Raw genomic sequence first — 23,050 nt, 5'->3', positions numbered from 1 at the left:
TCTTGTTTCTTTGTATATCTTGTGGGTTTCTTTAAAGTAAACACTAGACATTTTCTTTTTATTTATTTTTTGAGACAAGGTCTCACTCTGTCCCCCAGGCTGGAGTGCAGTGGCACGATCATGGCTCACTGCAATCTTGAACTCCTGAACTCAAGCAACCCTCCTGACTCAGCATCCTCAGTAGCTGGGACTACAAGCATGCACCAAAACATTTGGCTAATGTTTTAACTTTTGGTAGAGACAGGGTCTCACTATGTTGCCCAGGCCAGCCTCAAACTCCTGGCTTCAAACAATCCTCCTGTCCCAGCCTCTCGAAGTGCTGGGATGATAGACATGAGCCACCGCACCTGGTCATTATTTTAAATAACATTAGTGGCAACTCTGGAAATCAGATACGTCTCAAGCCAGGTTTGTTTGGTTTGGTTGGTTACCCTGGTTTTGGGCATATTGTTTTGTTTGTTTCTTGGTTTTCTCTTTTGCTGTTTGTTGTTGCTGAAATAATTTGGCAAATTCAATATTCATTGCTGTGTTTGGCCACTGAAGTCTCTGTTTGGTTAGCTTAGTGGTCAGCTTATGAATGGACAGAAATATCCTTAAATGCTTCCAACTGGTAAGCCTCCTTGCCTTTGTCGAGGGGCTCTGTGATTTTGCCTTTATCACCCAGGCAGGCAGTTTGCAACTCTGCCTTGGTTTTCGCTGCCTGCTTACTCAGAAGAACCAAGGGCACAGGGCCTTCTCAATTCTTCTCTGGCATGCCCACAGCCCTGATCATGTGAGTGGTGTTGGAGATTCCCAGGAATATGATGGAGCTTTTCAAAGTCCCCTATGACATCTATGAGATGCCCAGCTTTTCCTTTTACATTTATTGGTGAGCTTCTTGTTTGCCCTAGCTGTTAATGCCACTTGAGGCAACTTTGTGAAGCTAAACAATCGTCCGTAATAGTTTAGGAGAAACATCCAGACAACGGCTTTTTGCACCAAACTTGAGTCACTTCAAATAAAGACAACCCCTGTGAGAGAAAGTTTCCAAGTTTGCCATACAAGTCATATATAATGACAATTTCCTAGGAATGACACTTTGAAGGAGTTCGCACTCTGTTTTGCCCCCTCCTACTGCGGCCAGGCTGCTGGTTTTTACTGTGGTTGTGAGCTACTTTTTTGTTTTCTTTTGAAACGGAGTCTTGCTCTGTCCCCTAGGCTGCAGTGCAATGGTGCGATCTCGGCTCACTGCAACTTCTGCCTCCTGAGTTCAAGCAATTCTCCTGCCTCAGCCTCCCGAGTAGCTGGGCTTACAGGTACCTGCCACCACACCCGGCTAAATTTTTGTATTTCAGTTGAAACAGCGTTTCACTATGTAGGTTAAGCTGGTCTTGAACTCTTGACCTCAAATGATCCGTCTGCCTCAGCCTTCCAAAGTGCTGGGATTACAGGCCTGAGCCACTGCACCTGGCCAAGCTACTGGTTTTCAAGGCTAGGGAAAGTGAGAATGGAATAGAACAAGTTAACATCACAGAGCTCATTTTTCTTACTGAGATGCAGCCATTTTTTCGTGAATATATGCTCCTTACATTGTTGCATGCCTTTGGTTAATTTCCACAGGTAAGAAAAAGTCACTTGTGACCATTTTTGCCAGTATTCTCATTGTTTTCATGGAGAAACAGGATTTTTAAGGTCTGTGCTTTGCTATTTCTGCTGACATCCGACCCACATATTTTGTTTTCTTATCTATCATCGTTCATCAATATATTTTCTATTTCCACTGTACCTTCTTTTTGACCCACAAGTAAATAAGAAGTATGTTGCTTAAATTCCAGAATATTCTAATTATCTCTTGGTATTGGTTTCTAGTTTAATTCCATTGTGTTCAGATATCACGCTCTATACAATTTCAACCCTGTTTTGAAATGTCTATAATGTTCAGCAAACGGCCATTTGGTAATTTTTCTGTGAACAAGTTCTGTGCTCTTGAAAAGGATCTGTATTCAGGCCAGACGTGGTGGCTCATGCCTGTAATTCCAGCACTTTGGGAGGCCAAGGCGGGCATATCAGCTGAGGTTAGGAGTTCGAGACCAGCCTGGCCAACATGGTGAAACCCCGTTTCCCTCAAAAAATAAAAAAATTAGCTGGTGTGGTGGCATGTGACAGTAGTCCCAGCTACTGGGGATCATGAGGTGGGAGACTCACTTGAACTCGAGAGGCAGAGGCTGCAGTGAGCTGAGATCGCACCACTGCACTCCAGGCTGGGTGACAGGGTGAGACTCTGTTTAAAAAAAAAAGAAAAAAAAAAAAAGGAAAAAATCTGTAGTTCCAAAGTTTCTGGTTGGAATGTTCTATTTCTGTGTTATAGCTTAAATTTGTTAATTCCATTGTTCAAATCTTCAATACTCCTACTAATTTTGATTTATCAGTTTGAGAGAAATCAGTTAAAAATCTATTATTTCTCCCCTTTGTAGTCTGTCAATGTTGAGACTATATTATTCAGTGTTAAAAATTTTGAGTTGTTATATGATTTTATGTTTCTGGTGGGTTTAACGTTTTATTATTAAGAAATGTCCATCTTGTCCAGGTGCAGTAGCTCATTCCTGTGATCCCAGCACTCTGGGAGGCCAAGGTAGGCAGGTCACTTGAAGTCAGGCATTTGAGACCAGCCTGGCCAACATGGTGAAACCATCTGTACTAAAAATACAAAAATTAGCTGGGCATGGTGGTGCATGCCTGTAATCCCGGATACTTGGGAGGCTGAGGCACGAGAATTGCTTGAACCTGGGAAGTGGAGGTTGCAGTGAGCCAAGATCGCACTACTGCACTCAGCATGGGAGACAGAACGAGACTCCATCTTAAAAAAAAAAAAAAAAAAAGTCCATCTTGGCCAGGCATGGTGGCTCCCACCTGTAATCCCAGCACTTTGGGAGGCCAGGGTGGGAGGATCACTTAAGCGCAGGAGTTCAAGACCAGCCTAGCCAATATAATGAGACCTTGTCTCTGAAGAAAAAAAAAAAAAAGTCAATCTTATCTCAAGTAATGAATGGGTTTTGCCTTAAAGTATATTTTGACCAACATTACTTAGCCTGCCTTTCCAGAAGAAACTTCTGTGTTTCATGTCTTATCTCACATACTCGCAATGCCACCATAAGGTAGTCATTATTATTATCGTTTTACAAATGAGGAAAGCGGGCACTGAAAAGTTATCCTCCAATGTCAGAAAGACACTAGGAGATCCAGTCAAGATTCAAACCTAGATCTTTTCCAGACCAGAGCCAAAGCTTTTTGCCACCTCTCTGCACTTTCTCTCTCTCTTTAGCCCATGCAGATAGGCATGTTTCAGAAAAGTATTCCACGAATTCAAAGACAGGAGAGAAAATTAGATTTTAAACTTCATATGTTTAGTGCAAACAAGATAGGCTGGGGGGCGGGGAACTTCTATTGAAAGAATCAGGCAGTATTTACTTCTATTGAAAGAAACTTCTATTGAAAGACTCAGGCAGTATTTACTTCTATTGAAAGAAACTTCTATTGAAAGAATCAGGCAGTATTCAATCTTCATTTCATTGTAGCTGTTTTCTGGAACCATTTTGAGCTAACACATACAAGAAAACTGCATGTTTATTAAACTTCACTCATCTCTTCAAACATATACTATGCACCAATATGCAAAGAGACATCCAGTTTATGAAGGTTCTCTAAAAGATGTGATGAATGCCTCAGCAAAAACTAAAGAAAACAAAACACAAAGCAAACAAAATAACAGAAACACAGAAGCAGCAGAGAAAAGAGAATAAAGTTCCTACAGTTTCAAGAAAAAGGTGTCCGAAAGTAAACGTACACAGGGACGAAATTTGGAAGCAGGAGGTGAGTCTGAGAAGTTAATCATGTCATAGTTAAATGCTGAACACAGCTCTGTCTTCTTATGATAAACCTGCCAGCAGCTATAAAGCTTTAGATTTACAGTACTCACCAAAAAAGAGCTATGAGATTCTAAATGTAAATTTTAAAATAATATGAAATAGATGATTATGATACAAAACAATTAACGTGGACTAAATATGAAGCGAAGAGTTCGTGAGTCTACAAATGACTACAGATTTGACTCTGAACTCTGGCACACTCATGAAGTGGGAGACGCTGTTACAGGATTCAAATGTCCACAAGGTAAGAAGAAACCAGTTCTCTGAGGTTCCTCAGAGGGAAGAAGCTGTTCAGTGTTGGGAAACATCCTCCTCAACAACTTCCTTGCCTTACAACATGATGCCATACAGAGATCTGCTTTTACCAAGGTGTCACCAGCATCACCACGTGGAGCGATGTATAAGAAATGACTCCATAGAGGAGTCTTCTATTGCAGCAGTAACATCAGCTATGATGAACCTCTCTGACTGCAAAGCTGAATGCACAGATGGTACAGTGCTCTGGAACAAAGTTCTAAACTCACATGTCTACAGGGACCAAGGAAATAATGTGAGTCGAGCAAGTCACTTGTAAGAGGGAAAAAAATTCTTTTGTGTATCAAAATGCAGATTGCATATGAAACACACATGAATATTCTCTCCTTACTCAAAAGTGCTTTGTGTACCAAAATGCAGACTGCATATGAAATACACAAGAATAGTCTCTCCAACCAGGTGCGGTGGCTCAAGCCTCTAATCCCAGCACTTTGGGAGGCCAAGGTGGGCAGATCACCTGAGGTCGGGTGTTTGAGACCAGCCTGACCAACATGGAGAAACCCCGTCTCTACAAAAATACAAAATTAGCCAGGCTTGGTGGCAAATGCCTGTAATCCCAGTTACTCAGGAGGCTGAGGCAGGAGAACCACTTGAACCTGGGAAGTGGAGGATGTGGTAAGCCGAGATTGCACCATTGTACTCCAGCCTGGGCAACAAGAGCAAAACTGTCTCCAAAAAAAAAAAAAAAAAAAAAGAATATTCTCTCCTCACTTAAAAGTTCTTTATGCATGAAAATGCAGATTGCATATGAAACACACAAGAATATTCTCTCCTTAAAGTGATATGCTTTCTTCCACTTTTCTGGGACTATGTGGTCTCTCAGTCTACCTTTCACTATTTCACTTTTTTAGAAATGGTGACAGGAATTTCTCTGCTGTAAGAAAATCAACCGTGCAATTCCTCTGACAAGTGGCAGATGACACTCAGCCTTAGGGCTGAAGAAACAGCAAGACGGGAAGAGTATGGGAAACTGAAAACCACGGGGCTTCCTGGAAAAGATAACTACTCCTTGGCTCTTGACAACTTTTGCCAGATCATCTTTTCAAAGTCAAAAGTCCAGATTTTATGTAAAACCTCTTGATTTTTCAATGTTGGCTCCAAAAAAAAAAAAAAAAAAAAAAAAAAAAGTGGTAAATAGGTGTAGGAAAAGCAAAACCTACTTCTTGTGAACTGAGGGTTTGAGACCTCTGGGCTTAAGGAGAAAATTGATTGTATATCATCTGGGCTATTCACATAATTATAATCATCAACTGAGTTCCTGAAGAATACTGAGCCCCAGTAAGTTCAAGGTTATACTCCTTGACAAGTGTGGTCTGTTGTGCTGTATGTAGACTGCAAATATGGCCATCGACTCCTCCTGTCCCAGTACCCAAGTGCCCCTGCCCTGTAGATCTGAGTGCCTTCTCATTGACTTGAAGCTCTGCCGTGTGACTTGCTTTGGTCCATGGGAAGTGAGCAAATGTGATACAAGCAAAGGCTTGAAAGATGCTCGTGCATTGGAGTTTGCCCCACTCGCTGCTCTTTGAAACCCGGCCACGCTGTGATAAAGTGTGGCACAGCTGCTGGGGGATGAGAGGCCACGTGAATAGTGGCCCCCGGGTCCCAGGCCAGTCTATCATCAATCAGCCAGCCCTGGCAGATCCACCCAGTGAACAACACTGAGACCAGCAAAAGACTTCCAGGTTGATCTGCAGAGTCATGAGCTAAATAAATGACTGTTAGTTAGTTTAAGGTGAGTGATTGCAGCAAAAGAGAACTGACACATGTTAAAATATATCAGTACTTTCCTATCAAGAAATGGCTTTTTTCTTGTCTAATCACCACCAGGCCTATTAACATGAAGCGTGTTACACATTCTTGTCACTTTTATTAACCTTTGACAAACAAAGCATAAAGCTACTCAGAGAGCAAAAGCTTTCTCATTTGCCTAACCTTGTTTGCTTCTATACAGCAACCACAACCAATATCTGGCTCTCCGAAAACTCCTGGAGGACCACTCACTGTGAAAACTACTCTCAGGGGCAGAACTGTTAGTAAAGAGTCTGATATAATTAGGCTCTGTCTGTCCCCACTCAAATCTCATGTTGAATTCGTAACCCTCAATATTGGAGGAGGGGCCTGGTGGGAGGTGGTTGGGTGATGGGACTTCCCACTTGCTGTTCTTGTGATAATGAGTGCGTTCTCACGAGATCTGGTTGTTTAAAAGTGTGTAACACTTCCCTTCCCCCTTCATTCTCTTCCTCCTGCTGTGTGAAGATGTGCCTGCTTTCCCCTTTGCCTTCCTCCATGATTGTAAGTTTCCTGAGGCCTCCCCTGCCATGCTTCCGGTACAACCCGCAGAACTGTGAGTCAATTAAACCTCTTTTCTTCACAAATTACCCAGTCTCAGTTAGTTCCTTATAGCAACGCCAGAACAGACTAATACACAGTCACATGCTTTGGAGCTGGAAGGAAGACTGAAACCCTTTTAGGGAAAGGTTTAGTACCCTGAAAAAGCCACTACCCTGAATACAATACAGAAAATTGACAAAGTCTAGATTCCCCTCAAAAGATACCAGAGTACAGGTGGTATTGCAGTTACTTAGCAAAAAAAAAAAAATTCTAATTAAAAAAATAAAAAATAAATAGGCCACCAAACCACCCAGAGAACAGTATTACTTCCTAGTGTGTGTGTAAGGTCAAAAGTCCCTCCCAGGTTTAATATAAACCTATCGACTGTCAAGCTGCCCTTCTTGTTTCTCTCCTCTTTCTTTAATTCTTACAGTGTGCTCAAAGATGAAATGGCTGCAAGAGGCTCAGCAAATAGCTGAACTGTATGAGCTGACTTGCTGTATAGAATCAGCATTATCGACATTAAAGGAAACTTCCAAAATACATGGCCTCTGTGTTCTATTAGTTAATCTACAGCCTTATTTTTCTGCAAGAAACTAAGACACCAGAGACAACTGGTATTCTGATTCCTCCTATTCACAGAAATAAGTAAGATTATCTCCTCTTAGAAAACTTTTTCTTTCTGTTTTCTCTTGGGATATGGGGGTTGGCAGGGAGCATCCTTAGTTTAATTCAGAGAGGCCTCAAGTCCTGAAAGTATTACTTTAAAAGTAAAGGCTGTCTGAAGACTATCTTGTTTCACTACTCTACAGTCCAGAGTGTTTGAAACTTGTGGTTTTATGACACATCATAGTATCTAGCATGGCAATTCTCATCATTCTGTTTTTGAAGTTTTTTCTAGATAATTCAAATCTTTCATTGGGAAAATGTGGGGGTAGGAGGGTCGTCTTATACTTAGGACCTCCTAACATTTGGACATACATTATTCCCCAGCCAGGAGGACTGCTCTGTTTCAGAAAAAGGTAAGCTGAAAGATTATGTCCTCAACCCATGTATACCTGACTCGCATTATCAGAAATTCTTCTCATATCCTAGCAGTAATCTGTAGACCTCAGACTTGCTTTTGTTCTTCTCTTTTGAGATGGGTATTTCAATGGATAACAAAGACATGCCCACTTTTTGAGATCTGAATCTAGAATGGCTACTTTCTGCATATTCCCTCTTATGTCAGGGAAGGACATACCCTAAAAGATGCAACACAGTTTGCATGCCTATTCCCTGAAGCACAGCACCCTTCGTAACAGGAGCTTCAAGGATGGTTTAAAAATCCAAAAGTGTAGGCCGGGCGCGGTGGCTCAAGCCTGTAATCCCAGCACTTTGGGAGGCCAAGGCGGGCGGATCACGAGATCAGGAGATCGAGACCATCCTGGCTAACCCGGTGAAACCCCGTCTCTACTAAAAAATACAAAAAAATAGCCGGGCGAGGTGGCGGGCGCCTGTAGTCCCAGCTACTCGGGAGGCTGAGGCAGGAGAATGGCGTGAACCCAGGAGGCGGAGCTTGCAGTGAGCTGAGATCCGGCCACTGCAGTCCAGTGTGGGCAACAGAGCAAGGCTCCGTCTCAAAAAAAAAAAAGGCCGGGCGCGGTGGCTCAAGCCTGTAATCCCAGCACTTTGGGAGGCCGAGACGGGCGGATCACGAGGTCAGGAGATCAAGACCATCCTGGCTAACACGGTGAAACCCCGTCTCTACTAAAAAATACAAAAAACTAGCCGGGTGAGGTGGCGGGCGCCTGTGGTCCCAGCTACTGGGAGGCTGAGGCAGGAGAATGGCGTGAACCCGGGAGGCGGAGCTTGCAGTGAGCTGAGAACCGGCCACTGCACTCCAGCCCGGGCCACAGAGCGAGACTCCGTCTCAAAAAAAAAAAAAAAAAAAAAAAAAAAAAAAAAAAAAAAAAAAAAAAAATCCAAAAGCGTGACTGGGCACAGTGGCTCACACCTGTAATTCCAGCACTTTGGGAGGCTGAGGCGGGCAGATCACGAGGTCAGGAGATTGAGACCATCCTGGCTAACACAGTGAAACCCCCGTCTCTACTAAAAATACAAAAAATTAGCTGGGCATGGTAGCGGGTGCCTGTAGTCCCAGCTAGTCGGGAGGCTGAGGCAAGAGAATCACTTGAACCCTGGAGGCGGAGCTTGCAGTGAGCCGAGATCGCGCCACCGCACCCTAACCTGGGCAACACAACGAGACTCCATCTCAAAAAAAAAAAAAAAAATCCAAAAGCGTAACCTCTATTTCCTAAGCATTCCTTCTTTCTTGATGATTCCTGATAGAGTAAAGCCATCCACTTTTTAAACTCTCATTTTCAGGATCGGAGAAGTTTGCTACTCTTCCTATTACCCCAATCCTGCCACCTCACTTATTCCTTTTTGTCTCCCTCCTCATTTACCAGTCAGGTTTAGTAAATGACGAAATATTTCTTTGGAATCATATGCCATCCTATCTCTTTTGCTTGTTGAAGATGGCAATCGAGGCTAGTATGAACATCTTGTGGCATTCCATGATCACTCTGCAGGCCTGAGAAGACTCACCAGCAAGAGAGGGAAAGAGAGACTCAATAACATCTACCAAATGTGCCCAGCATTTTGCTGGATGTTTTCGGGTAAATAGCTTATATCATACTCTATAATTTTCCTCAATCCATGATGGCATTCACAGACAATTCCATTCATGATCAAACAATGAATTTTCTCTGGTTATCATTTTGCAAAAAAGTACTACATCCTACAACTAACAGATTCCATTATTTTGGGGGGATGTATGCCTTTAATTTAAGACAGACTCCCTTTTTTCATGCATATACCCCAAACATCACTCTATCCCAATGTCCCCCGCATGAACCATGTGAAAATTCAGGGATTTAAAACCCAACTAAAGTTTAAAAACAGAAACAGCAACCCTATGTAAAATAGACACATTGACTTTTTAAAAACTTTTTAACTTCACCTTTTTATACAACTTCAAAAAGTAATAGCTTAGCTATCTTTATGATAACACACTGATTTTCATATTATTGCCTGGTAGCTAATAATTTTAATCAACTCTTCGATTTCCTATGACATTACATTTCAGGCTGGGTTTGGTGGTTCACACCTGTAATCCCAGCACTTTGGGAGGCTGAGGTGGGTGTATCACTTGAGGTCAGGAGTTTGAGACCAGCCTGACCAACATGGTGAAACCCCGTCTCTTAGCTGGTGTGGTGGCATGCGCGGGTAGTCCCAGCTACTGGGAAGACTGAGGCAGGAAAATCGCTTGAACCTGGGAGTCGGAGGTTGCAGTGAGCCAAGATTGTGCCTCTGCACTCCAGCCTGGGCGACAAAGCTAGACTTTGTCTCAAAAATAAATAAATAAATATTCCAAGCTGACTGTGTGTGTGAGTGTATGTGATCAATCTTTCTAGAAATAACCACGGTCTTCATTTTTTGCAAATATTTTCACCTTTTCTTCACATCTTTGACAGAGCAGGAGCACCGTCATGTCAGACAAACCCTCCCACTTTAAGTTCCAGCTCCCTTTCTAGCTTCAGGCATTTCAAGGAAATCACTTCCAACTACAAGCAGCCAGAAACAGCAGACAGTAAAACAGATAAGATCCCTGGGGCACAGAGGGAGGTGGTGGGAACGTCTCTTGGGTAACTGCCAAACTTCACCCTCATACACTGGGCCCCAGTAAAACAGTGGGCCTTAATAAGCACGTTCCTTTCCCTTCAGGTGCAGTAAGATAGGGAAGCTAAAAGCTGACTCGAGGGTATGCCTGCAACTGCAGAAAGAGGTATGGGAACAGACACACACCTCTCCCTCCCAGATAAGCACAACAAAGAGACACAGGAGCAGTCCAGGCCTCTGATAAACTCTCCCACCTTGAATCCTTAAAAACTCTTAGTCTGTAACAGAGTGTGGCTTCTGACCTAGCTCAGTGAGAAGTCCCTCCTAGGTTCAAGATAAACCTGTTAACTGTTAAGCCGCCCTTCGTGTTTCTCTCCTCTTTAATTCTTACAACCTTACTTTATTGGCCAGTGTTTAGGAAACAAACTTGAATTCAAAAAGATCTTTCTTTTTTCCTATTTCCCCAATATTTCACTACCCATGTACTGAGCACCTATAGTGTGCCAGGCAAAAAATGGTACCAAGATAAATAAGCAGAGGTCTTGACACCTCAAGGAGCTTGCAGTCTAATGGGGGAAAACACCAATAAATAACAGACGAGTAAAATTTAATACTTTTGGTGCTACAGCGTGTGCCTAGTCCCAGTATGCCACAAAAACAGGTCATTTCCCCAGAGGCCCCAGGAGATGCCTTTGATCATCCCTAATAGGAGAGCCCTCCCTTAAGTCATCCAACCCAACCTCATCATCCTACCACCTAAACCTGACCCTTCCTTACAAGAGCCCTCTGCTGTTGTGGGGCCCCATAATCCTAGCAATCAACACAGTTGGAACCTTCAGTGTAATTACCTAGTCCTCTTCTCCGCTAGCCTCTCAGAGCCATACAAGCAGTTTGCCAATCGTACCTAGCAATCCTTCAACAGCATCTTTTTTTTTTTTTTTCTTTTTTTTGAGTCAGAGTTTCGCTCTTGTTGCCCAGGCTGGAGTGCAATGGTGCAGTCTCGGCTCACTGAAACCTTTGCCTCCCAGGTTCAAGCAATTCTCCTGCCTCAGCCTCCCAAGTAGCTGGGATTACAGGTATGCGCCATCATGCCCAGCTAATTTTGTATTTTTTGGTAGAGATGGGGTTTCTCCATGTTGGTCAGGCTGGTCTTGAACTCTCAACCTCAGGTGATCCACCTGCCTCAGTCTCCCAAAGTGGGATTATAGGCATGAGTCACCACGCCCAGCTTAACAGCATCTTTTTTAAGACTCCCTCATTCCCACTGACTTGCTTCCACCCTTATAACTCTGACCTAAGCAAACATCATAATCTCCTATCTAGGTTCCTGCTGCTTCTTGTCTCCCCCATTGTATACCATGCCAGCAGACTGCTCTGCAAGAAGCAAGATCTTTCGAAAGGACCGCATTTGAAGTCCCAGACCATCTAATCCCAACCTTTCCAACTTGACTTCCACCTGCCACTCTCACACACTCTGTGGTCTAAATAAACTACACTTACATAATGGTTATCACAAATACCACAACTCCACATCTTTCTCAGGAAGTTCCTTTTTAACAACAATATAGTTTCCTACCTTCTCAAGAACTATTCCCAGACATAAAGATAAAAATTAGGCCAGGCGCAGTGGCTCACACCTCTAATCCCAGCACTCTGAGAGACTGAGGCAGGAGGATCACTTGAGGTCAGGAGTTCGAGAACAGTTTGGCCAACATGGTGAAAGCCCATCACTATTTAAAAAATAAATAAATAAAAAATAAAAAATTAGCTGGGCATGGTGCCAGACGCCTGTAGACCCAGCTACTCAGGAGGCTGAGACAGGAGAATCACTTGAACCTGGGAGGCGGAGGTGGCAGTGAGCCATGATCGTGCCACTGCACTCCAGCCTGGGAGACAGAGTGAGACTCCGACCCAAAAAAAAAAAATAAAATGACAGCTTCTCTGGAAAGTTTACCTCCCATTTGGAAAAAAAAAAAATTCATTCTCTTTTGAATTCCCCTAGCGATGTATCTGTGCCTCTACTCTTTTTACTAATGTTTGTCCCTAATAGAACACATTTTTGAAAAGCAGGACCATCTTCACCTTCCAAAGCCCGACATTTATATGTAGTAAGTAATCAATAAATCCTATTTGATTGCATTAATGCCTATTAGTTTTACTTTGCAGTGAAACAGATTCACGCAGCATCTCTCCATAGGCTGGAGAACTCACCTGATTTCCGCAGGAAATTGTGCATTTGTGACCAGGAAGCTGGAGATTTTACACTGGTGGAGTAGCTTCAAAAACCTGTTGATCTCTGGGTACATTATTGGTTCTCCCACGAGGGACAATGCACAGTGCTTTACCGTCATTCCTTCTTCAAAGCGCTCTGCTTTGACGCCTGGTACTCCTGCAGAATACAGTGAGAAGGACCCAGCTACATAGGGCACAGATAGAGGATGTCACTTACATTTTTCTTAATGATGCTTTGATTTTATAGAGCAAATTCATTTTTGATACCAAAGAATACAAAACAAAGGCCAAAGGACAGGGTGGGACTAGAATTACTAAATCAGAAAAATCAGTCAGTAACCTCATTCTTAGTTTTGGTACCAGTTAAACTACATCAACACAAGCAGGCAAAACTAGCTTTGTTAGCTAATTATTTGGGATGCAGAATAAGTCCCTCTGCATAATTTGCTTAGCTTTGTATTCTTTCATGTTGATCTAAGAAAATGAACTCAGTATATCTGCATAAGAATAAGCCTCTTCTAGACCAATCATTCCTCAAGCTGGGAAAGTAAATGTAGTTGGTCCAAAACTGTATAGGAGAGAAAAAGAAGAGACCTAATCGTTCTCATCTTTGGCTTCATACTAGAATATTTCATATTTCCTACTGGAATCACCTGAGGAGCTTCAAAAAATACTGCCACAGGCCAGGCGCGGTGGCTCACACTTGTAATCCCAGCACTTTGGGAGGCCAAGGCAGGAGAATTGCTTGAGCCCAGGAGTTCAAAACTAGCCTGGGCAATATAGTGAGACCTTGTCTCTACTAAAAAATTTTTTTAAAAAAGTAGCTGGGCGTGGTGGCACACACCTTTGGTCCCAACTACTTGTGAGGCTGAGGTGGGAGGATCCCTTGAATCTGGGAGGTTGAGGCTGCAGTGAACCACAATGGTGCCACTACACTCCAGCCTGGATGACAGAGCGAGGCCCTGTCTCAAAAAACAAAAATAGGCAGGGCGCGGTGGCTCACACCTGTAATGCCAACACTTTGGGAGGCCAAGGTAGGTGGATCACTTGAAGTCAGGAGTTCGAGACCAGCCTGGCAACATGGTGAAACCCCGTCACTACTAAAAATGCAAAAATTAGCTGGGCGTGGTGGCGGGCGCCTGTAATCCCAGCCATTCGAGAGGCTGAGACAGGAGAATCGCTTGAACCCAGGAGGCAGAGGCTGCAGTGAGAGGAGATGGTACCACTGCACTCCAGCCTGGGCAACAAAGTGTGACTCGTCTCAAAAAAAAAAAAAAAATACTGCCACCTAGGTCCACCTCCAAAGAGTCTGTTTCATCAGAGTGGGTACAAGCCCAGGCAATGAGTTTTGTTAAAGCTTCTCAGATGATTGTTACGTATAGCCAAGGCTAAAAGCCGCTGCATGAAACCAGAGGGCCCCAAACCTGTCTGCACGTTGGAACTCACCTTGGAATCTTAAAATTCCCACAATCCAGGCTACAGCTCAGATCAACTGAACGCCAGTCTCTGGCAGAGGGGTGTAGGCAATTCACAGTTTCCGAAGCCCCCCACGTTATTCCAATGTGCAGACAAGTTAGGTAGCCACTGGCATACACCACTCATTCTAGTTGGACACTGGATTTACTGAATCCTAGTTGGACACTGGAATTACCCAGAAAACGTTTAAGAATCCCAATGTCCAGGCGGTATCCCAAACACATTAAATCACAGTCTCCGGGGAGGGGCCTCGGGCATCAGGATTTCTAAAGGGCTCTCCGTGTGATTCCAGCATGCAGCTTGTTTTGACAGGCACTACTCTTGACTCAATGTAGAAGGCATTAAGAGATACACTGTCCTAAAAGTCCTTCTGTCTAACAGAGAACGTGAAAGACTTGTGTAAATAGGCAAAAATACATATCCTAAGAACACATGAACACATAGGGGGGAATGACACACACTGGGGCCTATCAGAGGATGGAGGGTGGGAGGAGGGAGAGGATCAGGAAAAATAACTAATGGGTACTAGGCTTAATACCTGGGTGATGAAATAATCTGTACAACAAACCCCCATGACACAAGTTTACCTACGTAACAAACCTGCACTTGTACCCCTGAACTTAAGAGTTGAAAAAAACGAAGAAAAAATATATATCTCCTTGACTCCTGATAGTTCTAAATCAATTATTTCTAGGTTCCTTTTGAAGAATATATTCTCTCTGCAGGATAGAGATTCTTCATGGAGCTTGGGCCTGGGGGAGAAGCGTGTTCATGTGTCTTCTCTGACTCTTATTGGCCATCTTTGAAACATAACTTCCTTAACTGCAAACAGTAAGTACCCTGAAGAATTTTTGTTGGGATTAAATGAGATAATGCACGTAAAGGCCTTAGCAGAGTGTCTGGCACACAAGAAACATTCATTAAGGATTTGCTATTACCACCTTTATCCTGGTTTATGAAACTGATTCGATCCTAGTCACTGTCACCTTAACAACAATAACACAAAGAACGTGGGCAAAATAAAGTTAAATTTCACTGCTCAGTTGTGCCTTAGTTTTCTGAAAGTGATTTTATTTTACCATTCCGCCAGACCCTGATTGACTTCAGTAGTGATAGCACCACCTGTGAGGGGCTGGCAAAGAGATTCAGAGCCAGTGAATGAGACATAGGGGCTGTTGTTGTTACTGTTGTTGAGATGGAGTCTCACACTGTTGCCCAGGCAGGAGTGTGATGGCTCAATCACGGCTCACTGCAACCTCTGCCTCCCAGGTTCAAGCGATTCTCCTGCCTCAGCATCCCCAGTAGCTGGGATTACAGGTGGACACGGCCACGCCTGGCTAATTTTTTTTTTTTTTCTTTTTTAGTAGAGATGAGGTTTCACTATGTTGGCCAGACTGGTCTCAAACTCTTGACCTCATGATCCGCCCACCTCAGTCTCCCAAAGTGCTGGGATTACAGGCGGGAGCCACCGCGCCCGGCCAAGACATAGGGTTTATTGAAGGGATTCACAAACAGGGCAGTCCAACGGCAGTGGGCTGGGCAGGAGAACCACAATTGCTTGTAAAAAGCATGCAGTTTGGCTGGGCATGGCAGCTCATGCCTGTAATCCCAGCACTTTGGGAGGCCGAGGCGGGTGGATCACTTGAGGTCAGGAGTTCAAGACCAGCTTGGCCAACATGGCAAAACCCCATCTCTACTAAAAATACAAAAATTAGCCAGGCATGATGATGCATGCCTGTAGTCCCAGCTACTCAGGACACTGAGGCAGAAGAATCGCTTGAACCCGGGAGGCAGAGGTTGCAGTGAGCCGAGATTGCGCCACTACACTCTAGCCTGGGCGACAGAGCAAGACCCTGTCTGGAAAAAAAAAGTACCCCCTGGCCCCACTAGCAATCCCCACCAGGCACCACTTTAACCCAAAACAAAGGGCTTTGATCCCCTGTACGACCTGCATTCCACAGGAAGGGCTAGGGGTTCAGATGTTCCTCATAGATAGAGAATCAGGTTCTCTCATTCTGTTGCCCAAATAAAACCTTCACAGAAAAAAAAACAAAGAGAATGAATCCCCAGGTTGGCCACTCCTGGATCTCCTAGTTCAGAGCTCAGAACACACATTCTTCTAAGAACATACAGTCATTCTCCAGGTATGTTTAAGTTAAGGTATTGGTGTCAGGTGTGCTTGACACAGACACACACACACACACACACTCTCTCTTTCTCCCACACCTAAGAAATAAGAAAGTGTAAGTAACGTGAAAAACACACTCAACATCACTAATAATCATTTGCAGAGAAATGCAAAATTAAAATTACAATGGGATATCATCTTATACTAGTCAGAATGGCTATTACTAAAAAGTAAAACAACAACAGATATTGGCATGGATGCAGAGAAAAGGGAACACTTACACACTGTTGGTGGGGATGTAAATTAGTTCAACCTCTTTGGAGAGATTTCTCAAAGAACTAAAAACAGAACTACCATTCAACCTGGCAATCCCATTACCAGGTATCTACCCAAAGGAAAAGCAATCATAATATTAAAAAAAACCTGTACCCACTCGTATGTTCATCACAGCACTATTCACAAAGTCATGAAACCAACCTAAGAGTCCATCAATGGTTGACTGGATAAAGAAAATACGGTACATATACACCATGGAATACTATACAGCCACAAAAACGAACAAAATCATGTCCTTTACAGGAACATGGATGAAGCTGGAGGCCATCATCCTAGGTGAACTAAACAACAGAACATCAAATATCACACGTTGTCACTTTTAAGTGGGAGCTAACCAATGGGTACACATGGACCTAAAAATGGAAATAATAGACACTAGAGACTCCAAAAGAGGATGGGACGGGGTAAGAGTTGAAAAATTGCCCAGCAGGTACAATGTTCACTATTTGAGTAATGGGTATGCGAGAAGCCCAATTCCCATGGTACACAATACACCGATGTAAAAAACATGCACATGTACCCCAATACAAAATAATAAATAAAACAGAAAGTGCAAGTAAATACCCAAGAGATCAAAGCAACAGACTACAGACCAAAATGAAAACAATCTAAGCATGACAGGTGATGCCTTCTTTTATGACTATCTAACTGCAACTGTAAGAATGTATTTCAGGTCAGTATTTTTGGATGGATGAATAATTTTGTAGGTTATTGAAATCTAAGATCTTAACTCAAGTAAAACAAAGTTTTTAAATAAAATTTGATCCTTAAGCTCATTCCATGTTGCCAAGACAACTCAGCATTAATAATGCATAACATTTGCTTTTGGAAAAAGCATATCATTAACTATAATCCCCCCTCCATGAGCAGATGAGTAGAAAGGCAGGTTGAACCTGAACTCCAAAACCAACCTAAAACTCAGAAAGTGAAAGGAGCATCGGTTAGGCCCTGGCCCCTGGGATTCAGATGCACTGGGTTCACACTCGAGCTCCACCGCTAAGCTAGTTTTATATCCTTGGTCAAACCTCTCTCACCCTCTCCAAGCCCATTCCCTAATCTTTAAAATGGAGATTTTACAGACACACATACAGCTGTTATAACAATTAAATGAAATAAGCTACATGAAATACTTAATGGGGTGCCAGGCCCAGCACATAATCATTCAAACCGTGCTAGCTGCAAATGTTTTCATTTTGTGAACTGAAAAATAAATTCAATTATTATTATTTTTCTTTGGACAGGGTCTCCCTCTGTCGCCCAGGCTGGAGTGCAGTGATGTTATCAAGCTGACTGCAGCCTCAATCTCCTGGGTTCAGGTGATCTTCCCACCTCTGCCTCCTCAGTTGCTGGGACCACAGGCATGTGCCACCACACTCGCTTCTTCTTTTTTTTTTAATTTTTGGTAAAGATGAAGTTTTGGGCCAGGCACCAGGCTCACGCCTGTAATCCCAGCACTTTGGGAGGCTGAGGTGGGCGGATCATGAGGTCAGCGGTTCAAGACCAGCCTGACCAACATGGTGAAACTCCGTCTCTACTAAAAATATAAAAAAATTAGCCGGGCGTGGTGGTAGGTGCCTGTAATCCCAGCTACTCGGGTGGCTGGGCCAGGAGAATCACTTGAACCCAGGAGGCGGAGGTTGCAGTGAGCCAAGATCTCACCATTGTACTCCAGCCGCCGGATTCCGTCTCAAAAAAAAAAAAAAAAAAAGGGGGGGGTGATAAAAGAAAAGAAAGAGCAGGGTAATGAAGATGTGGGGTGCCAAGAAGAAAAAGAGGCAGGCTGCCCTGTCAATCAGGCTGCTCAGTATAAGTCTTGCTGAAAAGGCGAGTGTAGTTGGAGGAGGTGAGGGAGTGGGCCAAGAGGGCAAAGAGGGAAGAGAGCATTATAGTCAGAGGAAAGACGCCAAGGTGGGAGCCTGCCTGATTATGTCTAGGGAACCTGAGTCACATGGGTAGCCAATGCAGGATTTTGAGAAGAGAGTGGCATAAACTAATTTTTGTTTTAAGTAGATCACATCAGGTTCTTCACTGAGAACAGAGGGGTAAGGAGTGAGGATAATCTGCCAACAGACTGTAATATAATACAAAAAGGAAATGGTGGCTTGGACCAAGGTGGTGACGGTAAAGGTGGCACGATAGTGGAGGTGGCAAAGTCGATCAGCTGACTCTACTTTGAAGGTATTGTCAAGAGGGATTTTCAAATGGATTGGATGTAGGGTATGAGAGAGTGAGAGGGCTCAATGATTTCTAGAAAATGTTTGGCCCGAGCAACACAGCTGCCATCAACTCAGACAAAGCAAGCCTTGGGGATAATAGAACAGGGAGGAGGGCCATGGACTACGACACTCACAGTTCTGGGGAGAGGAAGAGGGATCAACTAAGGGTACTACCACAGAGCAGCCAAGAAGGACAGGAGGAAACCTAGAAGCAGAGACACCAATGCCATCCTTTTCAGAAAACTACAAATAAAAATATCATAATCATATTCCCCCATTTAGACAATCACAAAAACAAACAAAATACAAGACAAAAAAATTATTGATGATAAACTTTTTAAAATAATGGATTCTTAGATGTTCAAGTTATCCTGATTCTCTCACAAGTAAGGGATGGAGAAGCATACGTAAAACCTTGGTTCTCTCCTTCATAAGAGCATGTTTCTATTTCTTGCTCTCTGCCAGAGGCTGTTATACTGGTCCTCCCAAAAACAAGGCCTCAAGGACTCCATTTCATGTCTTCTTGCGCTGTCTTCAAGGAAATATGACAGAAATTGAAACAGCCTCTAAATTCTTTTTTTTTTTAATTATACTTTAAGTTCTAGGGTACATGTGTACAACGTGCAGGTTTGTTACATAAGTATACATGTGCCATGTTGGTGTGCTGCACCCATTAACTTGTCATTTACATTAGGTATATCTCTTAATGCTGTCCCTCCCCCCTACCCCCACCCCACGACAGGCCCTGGTGTGTGATGTTCCCCACCCTGTGTCCAAGTGTTGTCATTGTTCAATTCCCACCTATGACTGAGAACATGAGGTGTTTGGTTTTCTGTTCTTGTGATAGTTTGCTCAGAATGACGGTTTCCAGCTTCATCCATGTCCCTACAAAGGACATGAATTCATCCTTTTTTTATGGCTGCATAGTATTCTGTGGTGTATATGTGCCACATTTTCTTAATCCAGTCTATCATTGATGGACATTTGGGTTGATTCCAAGTCTTTGCTATTGTGAATAGTGCCACAATAAACATACGTGTGCATGTGTCTTTATAGCAGCATGATTTATAATCCTTTGGGTATATACCCAGTAATGGGATGGCTGGATCAAATGGTATTTCTAGTTCTAGATCTTTGAGGAATTGCCACACTGTCTTCCACAATGGTTGAACTAGTTTACACTCTCACCAACAGTGTAAAAGTGTTCCTATTTCTCCACATCCTCTCCAGCACCTGTTGTTTACTGACTTTTTAATGATCGTCATTCTAACTGGTGTGAGATGGTATCACATTGTGGTTTTGATTTGCATTTCTCTGATAACAGCCGCTAAATTTCTAATGGAAAGGGTTCCTGGAGAAGAAAGAAACAGTCCACATGAGACACAGGACATTTCAACAGCAAATCTATAGTGCTGTTTCCCATTATCTCACACTCATACGCACAGCACACGCATGCACATGCACACACACACGATCTGTTCTCCTCATGGTGCCCAAATCTTAACCCTTTCACAACTAAACTCTGCTTTGTTATTCTAGTTCTTTGGTTTTTTTGGTTAAGCAAGTTTTCTGACATTTTTCTTTTTCTAAACAGCTTCCTGATCTTGGATAATCACAATTACAATCAGCAGATTAACTAACAAGTGTACTTCATCTCATTGAAAGATGACAAAGCCAGAACTTAAGATTCTAAAATTTTCATCCTAATGTCATAGCGATAAACCAAATAACACACAAATAAACACAATGTAATGCTCAGTATTTTCCTATTTCTTAAGTTTGGGCCGATCAGAAATAAAACATTCTCTTCTTTCTTCTCATAACAATGCAGTTCCTGGCCAAAAATCTTCCCAATGACCCATCCTGACTAAAAGTCATAAATAATACCTGTTTGATATAGATACTCCACTTGAGGTTTTTCATAAATAATTTTCAGAAAACAATTAACAGGTGTTGTTCCCTTCCCCACCTCCACATTTTCTTTATGATGTGTATGTTAGCATACCTAGTTTGTGAAAACCATCTGTTGGAGATCTGTCATTTCTTGCAGTACTTCGCTTCTAGCTTAAAGTATAGATAAAAACACCTAGCAATAAATGATGTCTTTTTCACCTTTGCAGCTTTAGTACCGAGGACATTCCTGACAAAGATGGTGTAATCACTTGGTGTTTGCTGAATGGGTGGAAAACTGCGCTAAAGAAACCTCTGTCCCATTTTCTGGGAACTATTTCTCCCTGCCATGGTAGTACTTAGAAGGGGGCAGGCAGCATTTTTGAATAGACACTGAGTAGCACTGAAATTCTGACCCACTTTTAATCAATATAAAGTTAATTTTGTATGTATATAAAAGGAAAGCTAATAACGGTCAGGAAAAGAGAGATATTTTTATAACTCAGTGAAATAACTGAAAAGACAATGACTACCCTCAGAATTAAGAACACAAAAGGGAAGCATCGAAAACATCAGGAATGATCTTCCAAAACTGCTCAGGACTGGCCACTTAGCTCCAGTTGGGGAACTCAGACAACAAGCAACAGTCCCCACAGCCAGTTCCACCTTACACACAATTGAACCAGACCCAGGACAAACAGCAGGTGTTCTTTGTCATAGGGTGGAAACTCACACTAGAAAGCAAAGGCCTCTCCAAGCCAGAGTGAGGGAAATAATTAATGAGCTAAGAGTGGACCTCCAAAAAGAGGCCAAAGTAGAGATACCGGGAATATCATGAACTACGAAGGAAATGCCTTCAAGCCTTTGAAAATAGCCTATAATTGCCAATTTATACAAGAATTCTGTTCTTAAGCATTTCTGTTTAAGCCTGAAATTTGTATTCCCACAGATACAGTATTATTAAAATGAAAATTAAGGCCGGGTGCAGTGGTTCACACCTATAATCCCAGCACTTTGGGAGGCTGAGGCTGAAGAATTGCTTGAGCCCAGGAGTTCGAGATCAGACTGGGCAACATAGTAAGACCCCCATATCTACAAAAATGTTTTTAAAAATATTAGCTGAGTTTGGTAGTATGTGCCTGTAATTCCAGCTATTTGAGAGGCTGAGACGGGAGGATTGCTTGAGCCCAGGAGGTCAAGCTGCAGTGAGCTATGATCATGCCATTGCATTCCAGCCTGGGCAACAGAACAAGACTCCCCTTCACAGTCTTTTTCAGTTGAAATTACTTGCTGCCAAGAGAACCGAAAATACAATCAATATTCTGAAGTACTAAATTTCTATAATGCTGTCAAAGTTATCATTTTAAAAGAAATCACATACCATTTTTTTCTTTGAAGTGTTACAGACTACCACTAGTTTTCCAGAAGGGCTCTGGATTCGTACAAATTATACACTTTACCCTTTACTAATTAGGGTTTTTTTTCTTTGCTATTATCATAATTTTACAGCAAGATTTACTACGACTATTATAGCATTAAGACAGATTTTCAAAAACAATGGCTTGTTTAACCTAACTTGGAACACAGAAAAAAGCATTAAACAAAACCAGGGCCCAAAAATTGCAAATTAAGTGATCTCTCATTCGTTGTGAAAATGTAAAACAAATGAGAGCCAGGCACGGTGGCTCATGCCTATAATCCCAGCACTTTGGGAGGGCCAGGCAGAAGGATTACTTGAGCCCAGGAGTTCAACACCAGCCTGGGCAATATTAGGTAGAACCATCTTTATTAAAAATTTTAAAATTAGCTGAAGCATGGTAGCATGCACCTGTAGTTCCAGCTACTTGAGGTGGGAGGACCACTTGAGCCCAAGAGGCAGAGGTTGCAGGGAGCCAAGATCGTGCCACTGCACTCCAGCTTGGGCAACAGAGTGAGATCCTGTCTCCAAGTAAATAAATAAAGTAAAATAAAATAAAAATAAAACAAATGAGGCTCCCTTATGCCTATGTGCTGACCTGTCTACACCCTCCGCACCTTCAAACATGCACCTGTTTTCTGCTAGCTTCAAGAAAAACTGCTTTGCTAACCTGAAGAGCATCAGTGCACAAAAATCAACCAGTTCCACTCTGAAAACCTTTCCAGCAAATTTGTTGCTGATTAAATACACCAATGTTTTGCTGACATGGTAACATGTTATCAAGTCAATCCATTCAGATATGAAAAAAAAAATCCTTTGTAGGAATTACCAGGGTAAAATAGATACTGTATAAATACCATTTGTAAGAGTGAAATTGGTGGCAGTTGTTGAATTTCTGGGGATCATTCCTTCTGTCTTATGCATTCTAATGCCTACTCAGGATTCACACATCCATAGACATGCTCTATTCTTTCTCTCTGCTATCCTGCATCCTATCATCCCTCAAAAGAATCTAAATTTTTTTTTTTTTTTTTGAGAAAGAGTCTCGCTCTGTTGCCCAGGCTGGAGTGCAATGGCGCGATCTTGGCTCACTGCAAGCTCTGCCTCCTGGGTTCGTGCCATTCTCCTGCCTCAGCCTCCA

General features: G+C 42.7%; 1 protein-coding gene across 5 annotated transcripts in view; it reads right to left on the bottom strand.

Annotated features, from left to right (window-relative positions):
* The window catches only part of LOC104657346 (S-adenosyl-L-methionine-dependent tRNA 4-demethylwyosine synthase TYW1), a 262,699-nt gene that overhangs the window by 133,906 nt on the left and 105,743 nt on the right, over positions 1-23,050 (bottom strand). For all 5 annotated transcript variants that reach the window (XM_030932482.1, XM_010357125.2, XM_030932480.1 and 2 more), the window contains one exon: positions 12,426-12,603. In XM_030932482.1, the coding sequence (XP_030788342.1) occupies positions 12,426-12,603 (178 nt within the window). The remainder of the gene's footprint in view (positions 1-12,425; positions 12,604-23,050) is intronic.

The sequence above is a fragment of the Rhinopithecus roxellana genome, chromosome 6, assembly GCF_007565055.1.
Source record: "Rhinopithecus roxellana isolate Shanxi Qingling chromosome 6, ASM756505v1, whole genome shotgun sequence".
Taxonomy (NCBI): Eukaryota; Metazoa; Chordata; class Mammalia; order Primates; family Cercopithecidae; genus Rhinopithecus; species Rhinopithecus roxellana.
This window is presented reverse-complemented; position numbering and strand designations above follow the sequence as displayed.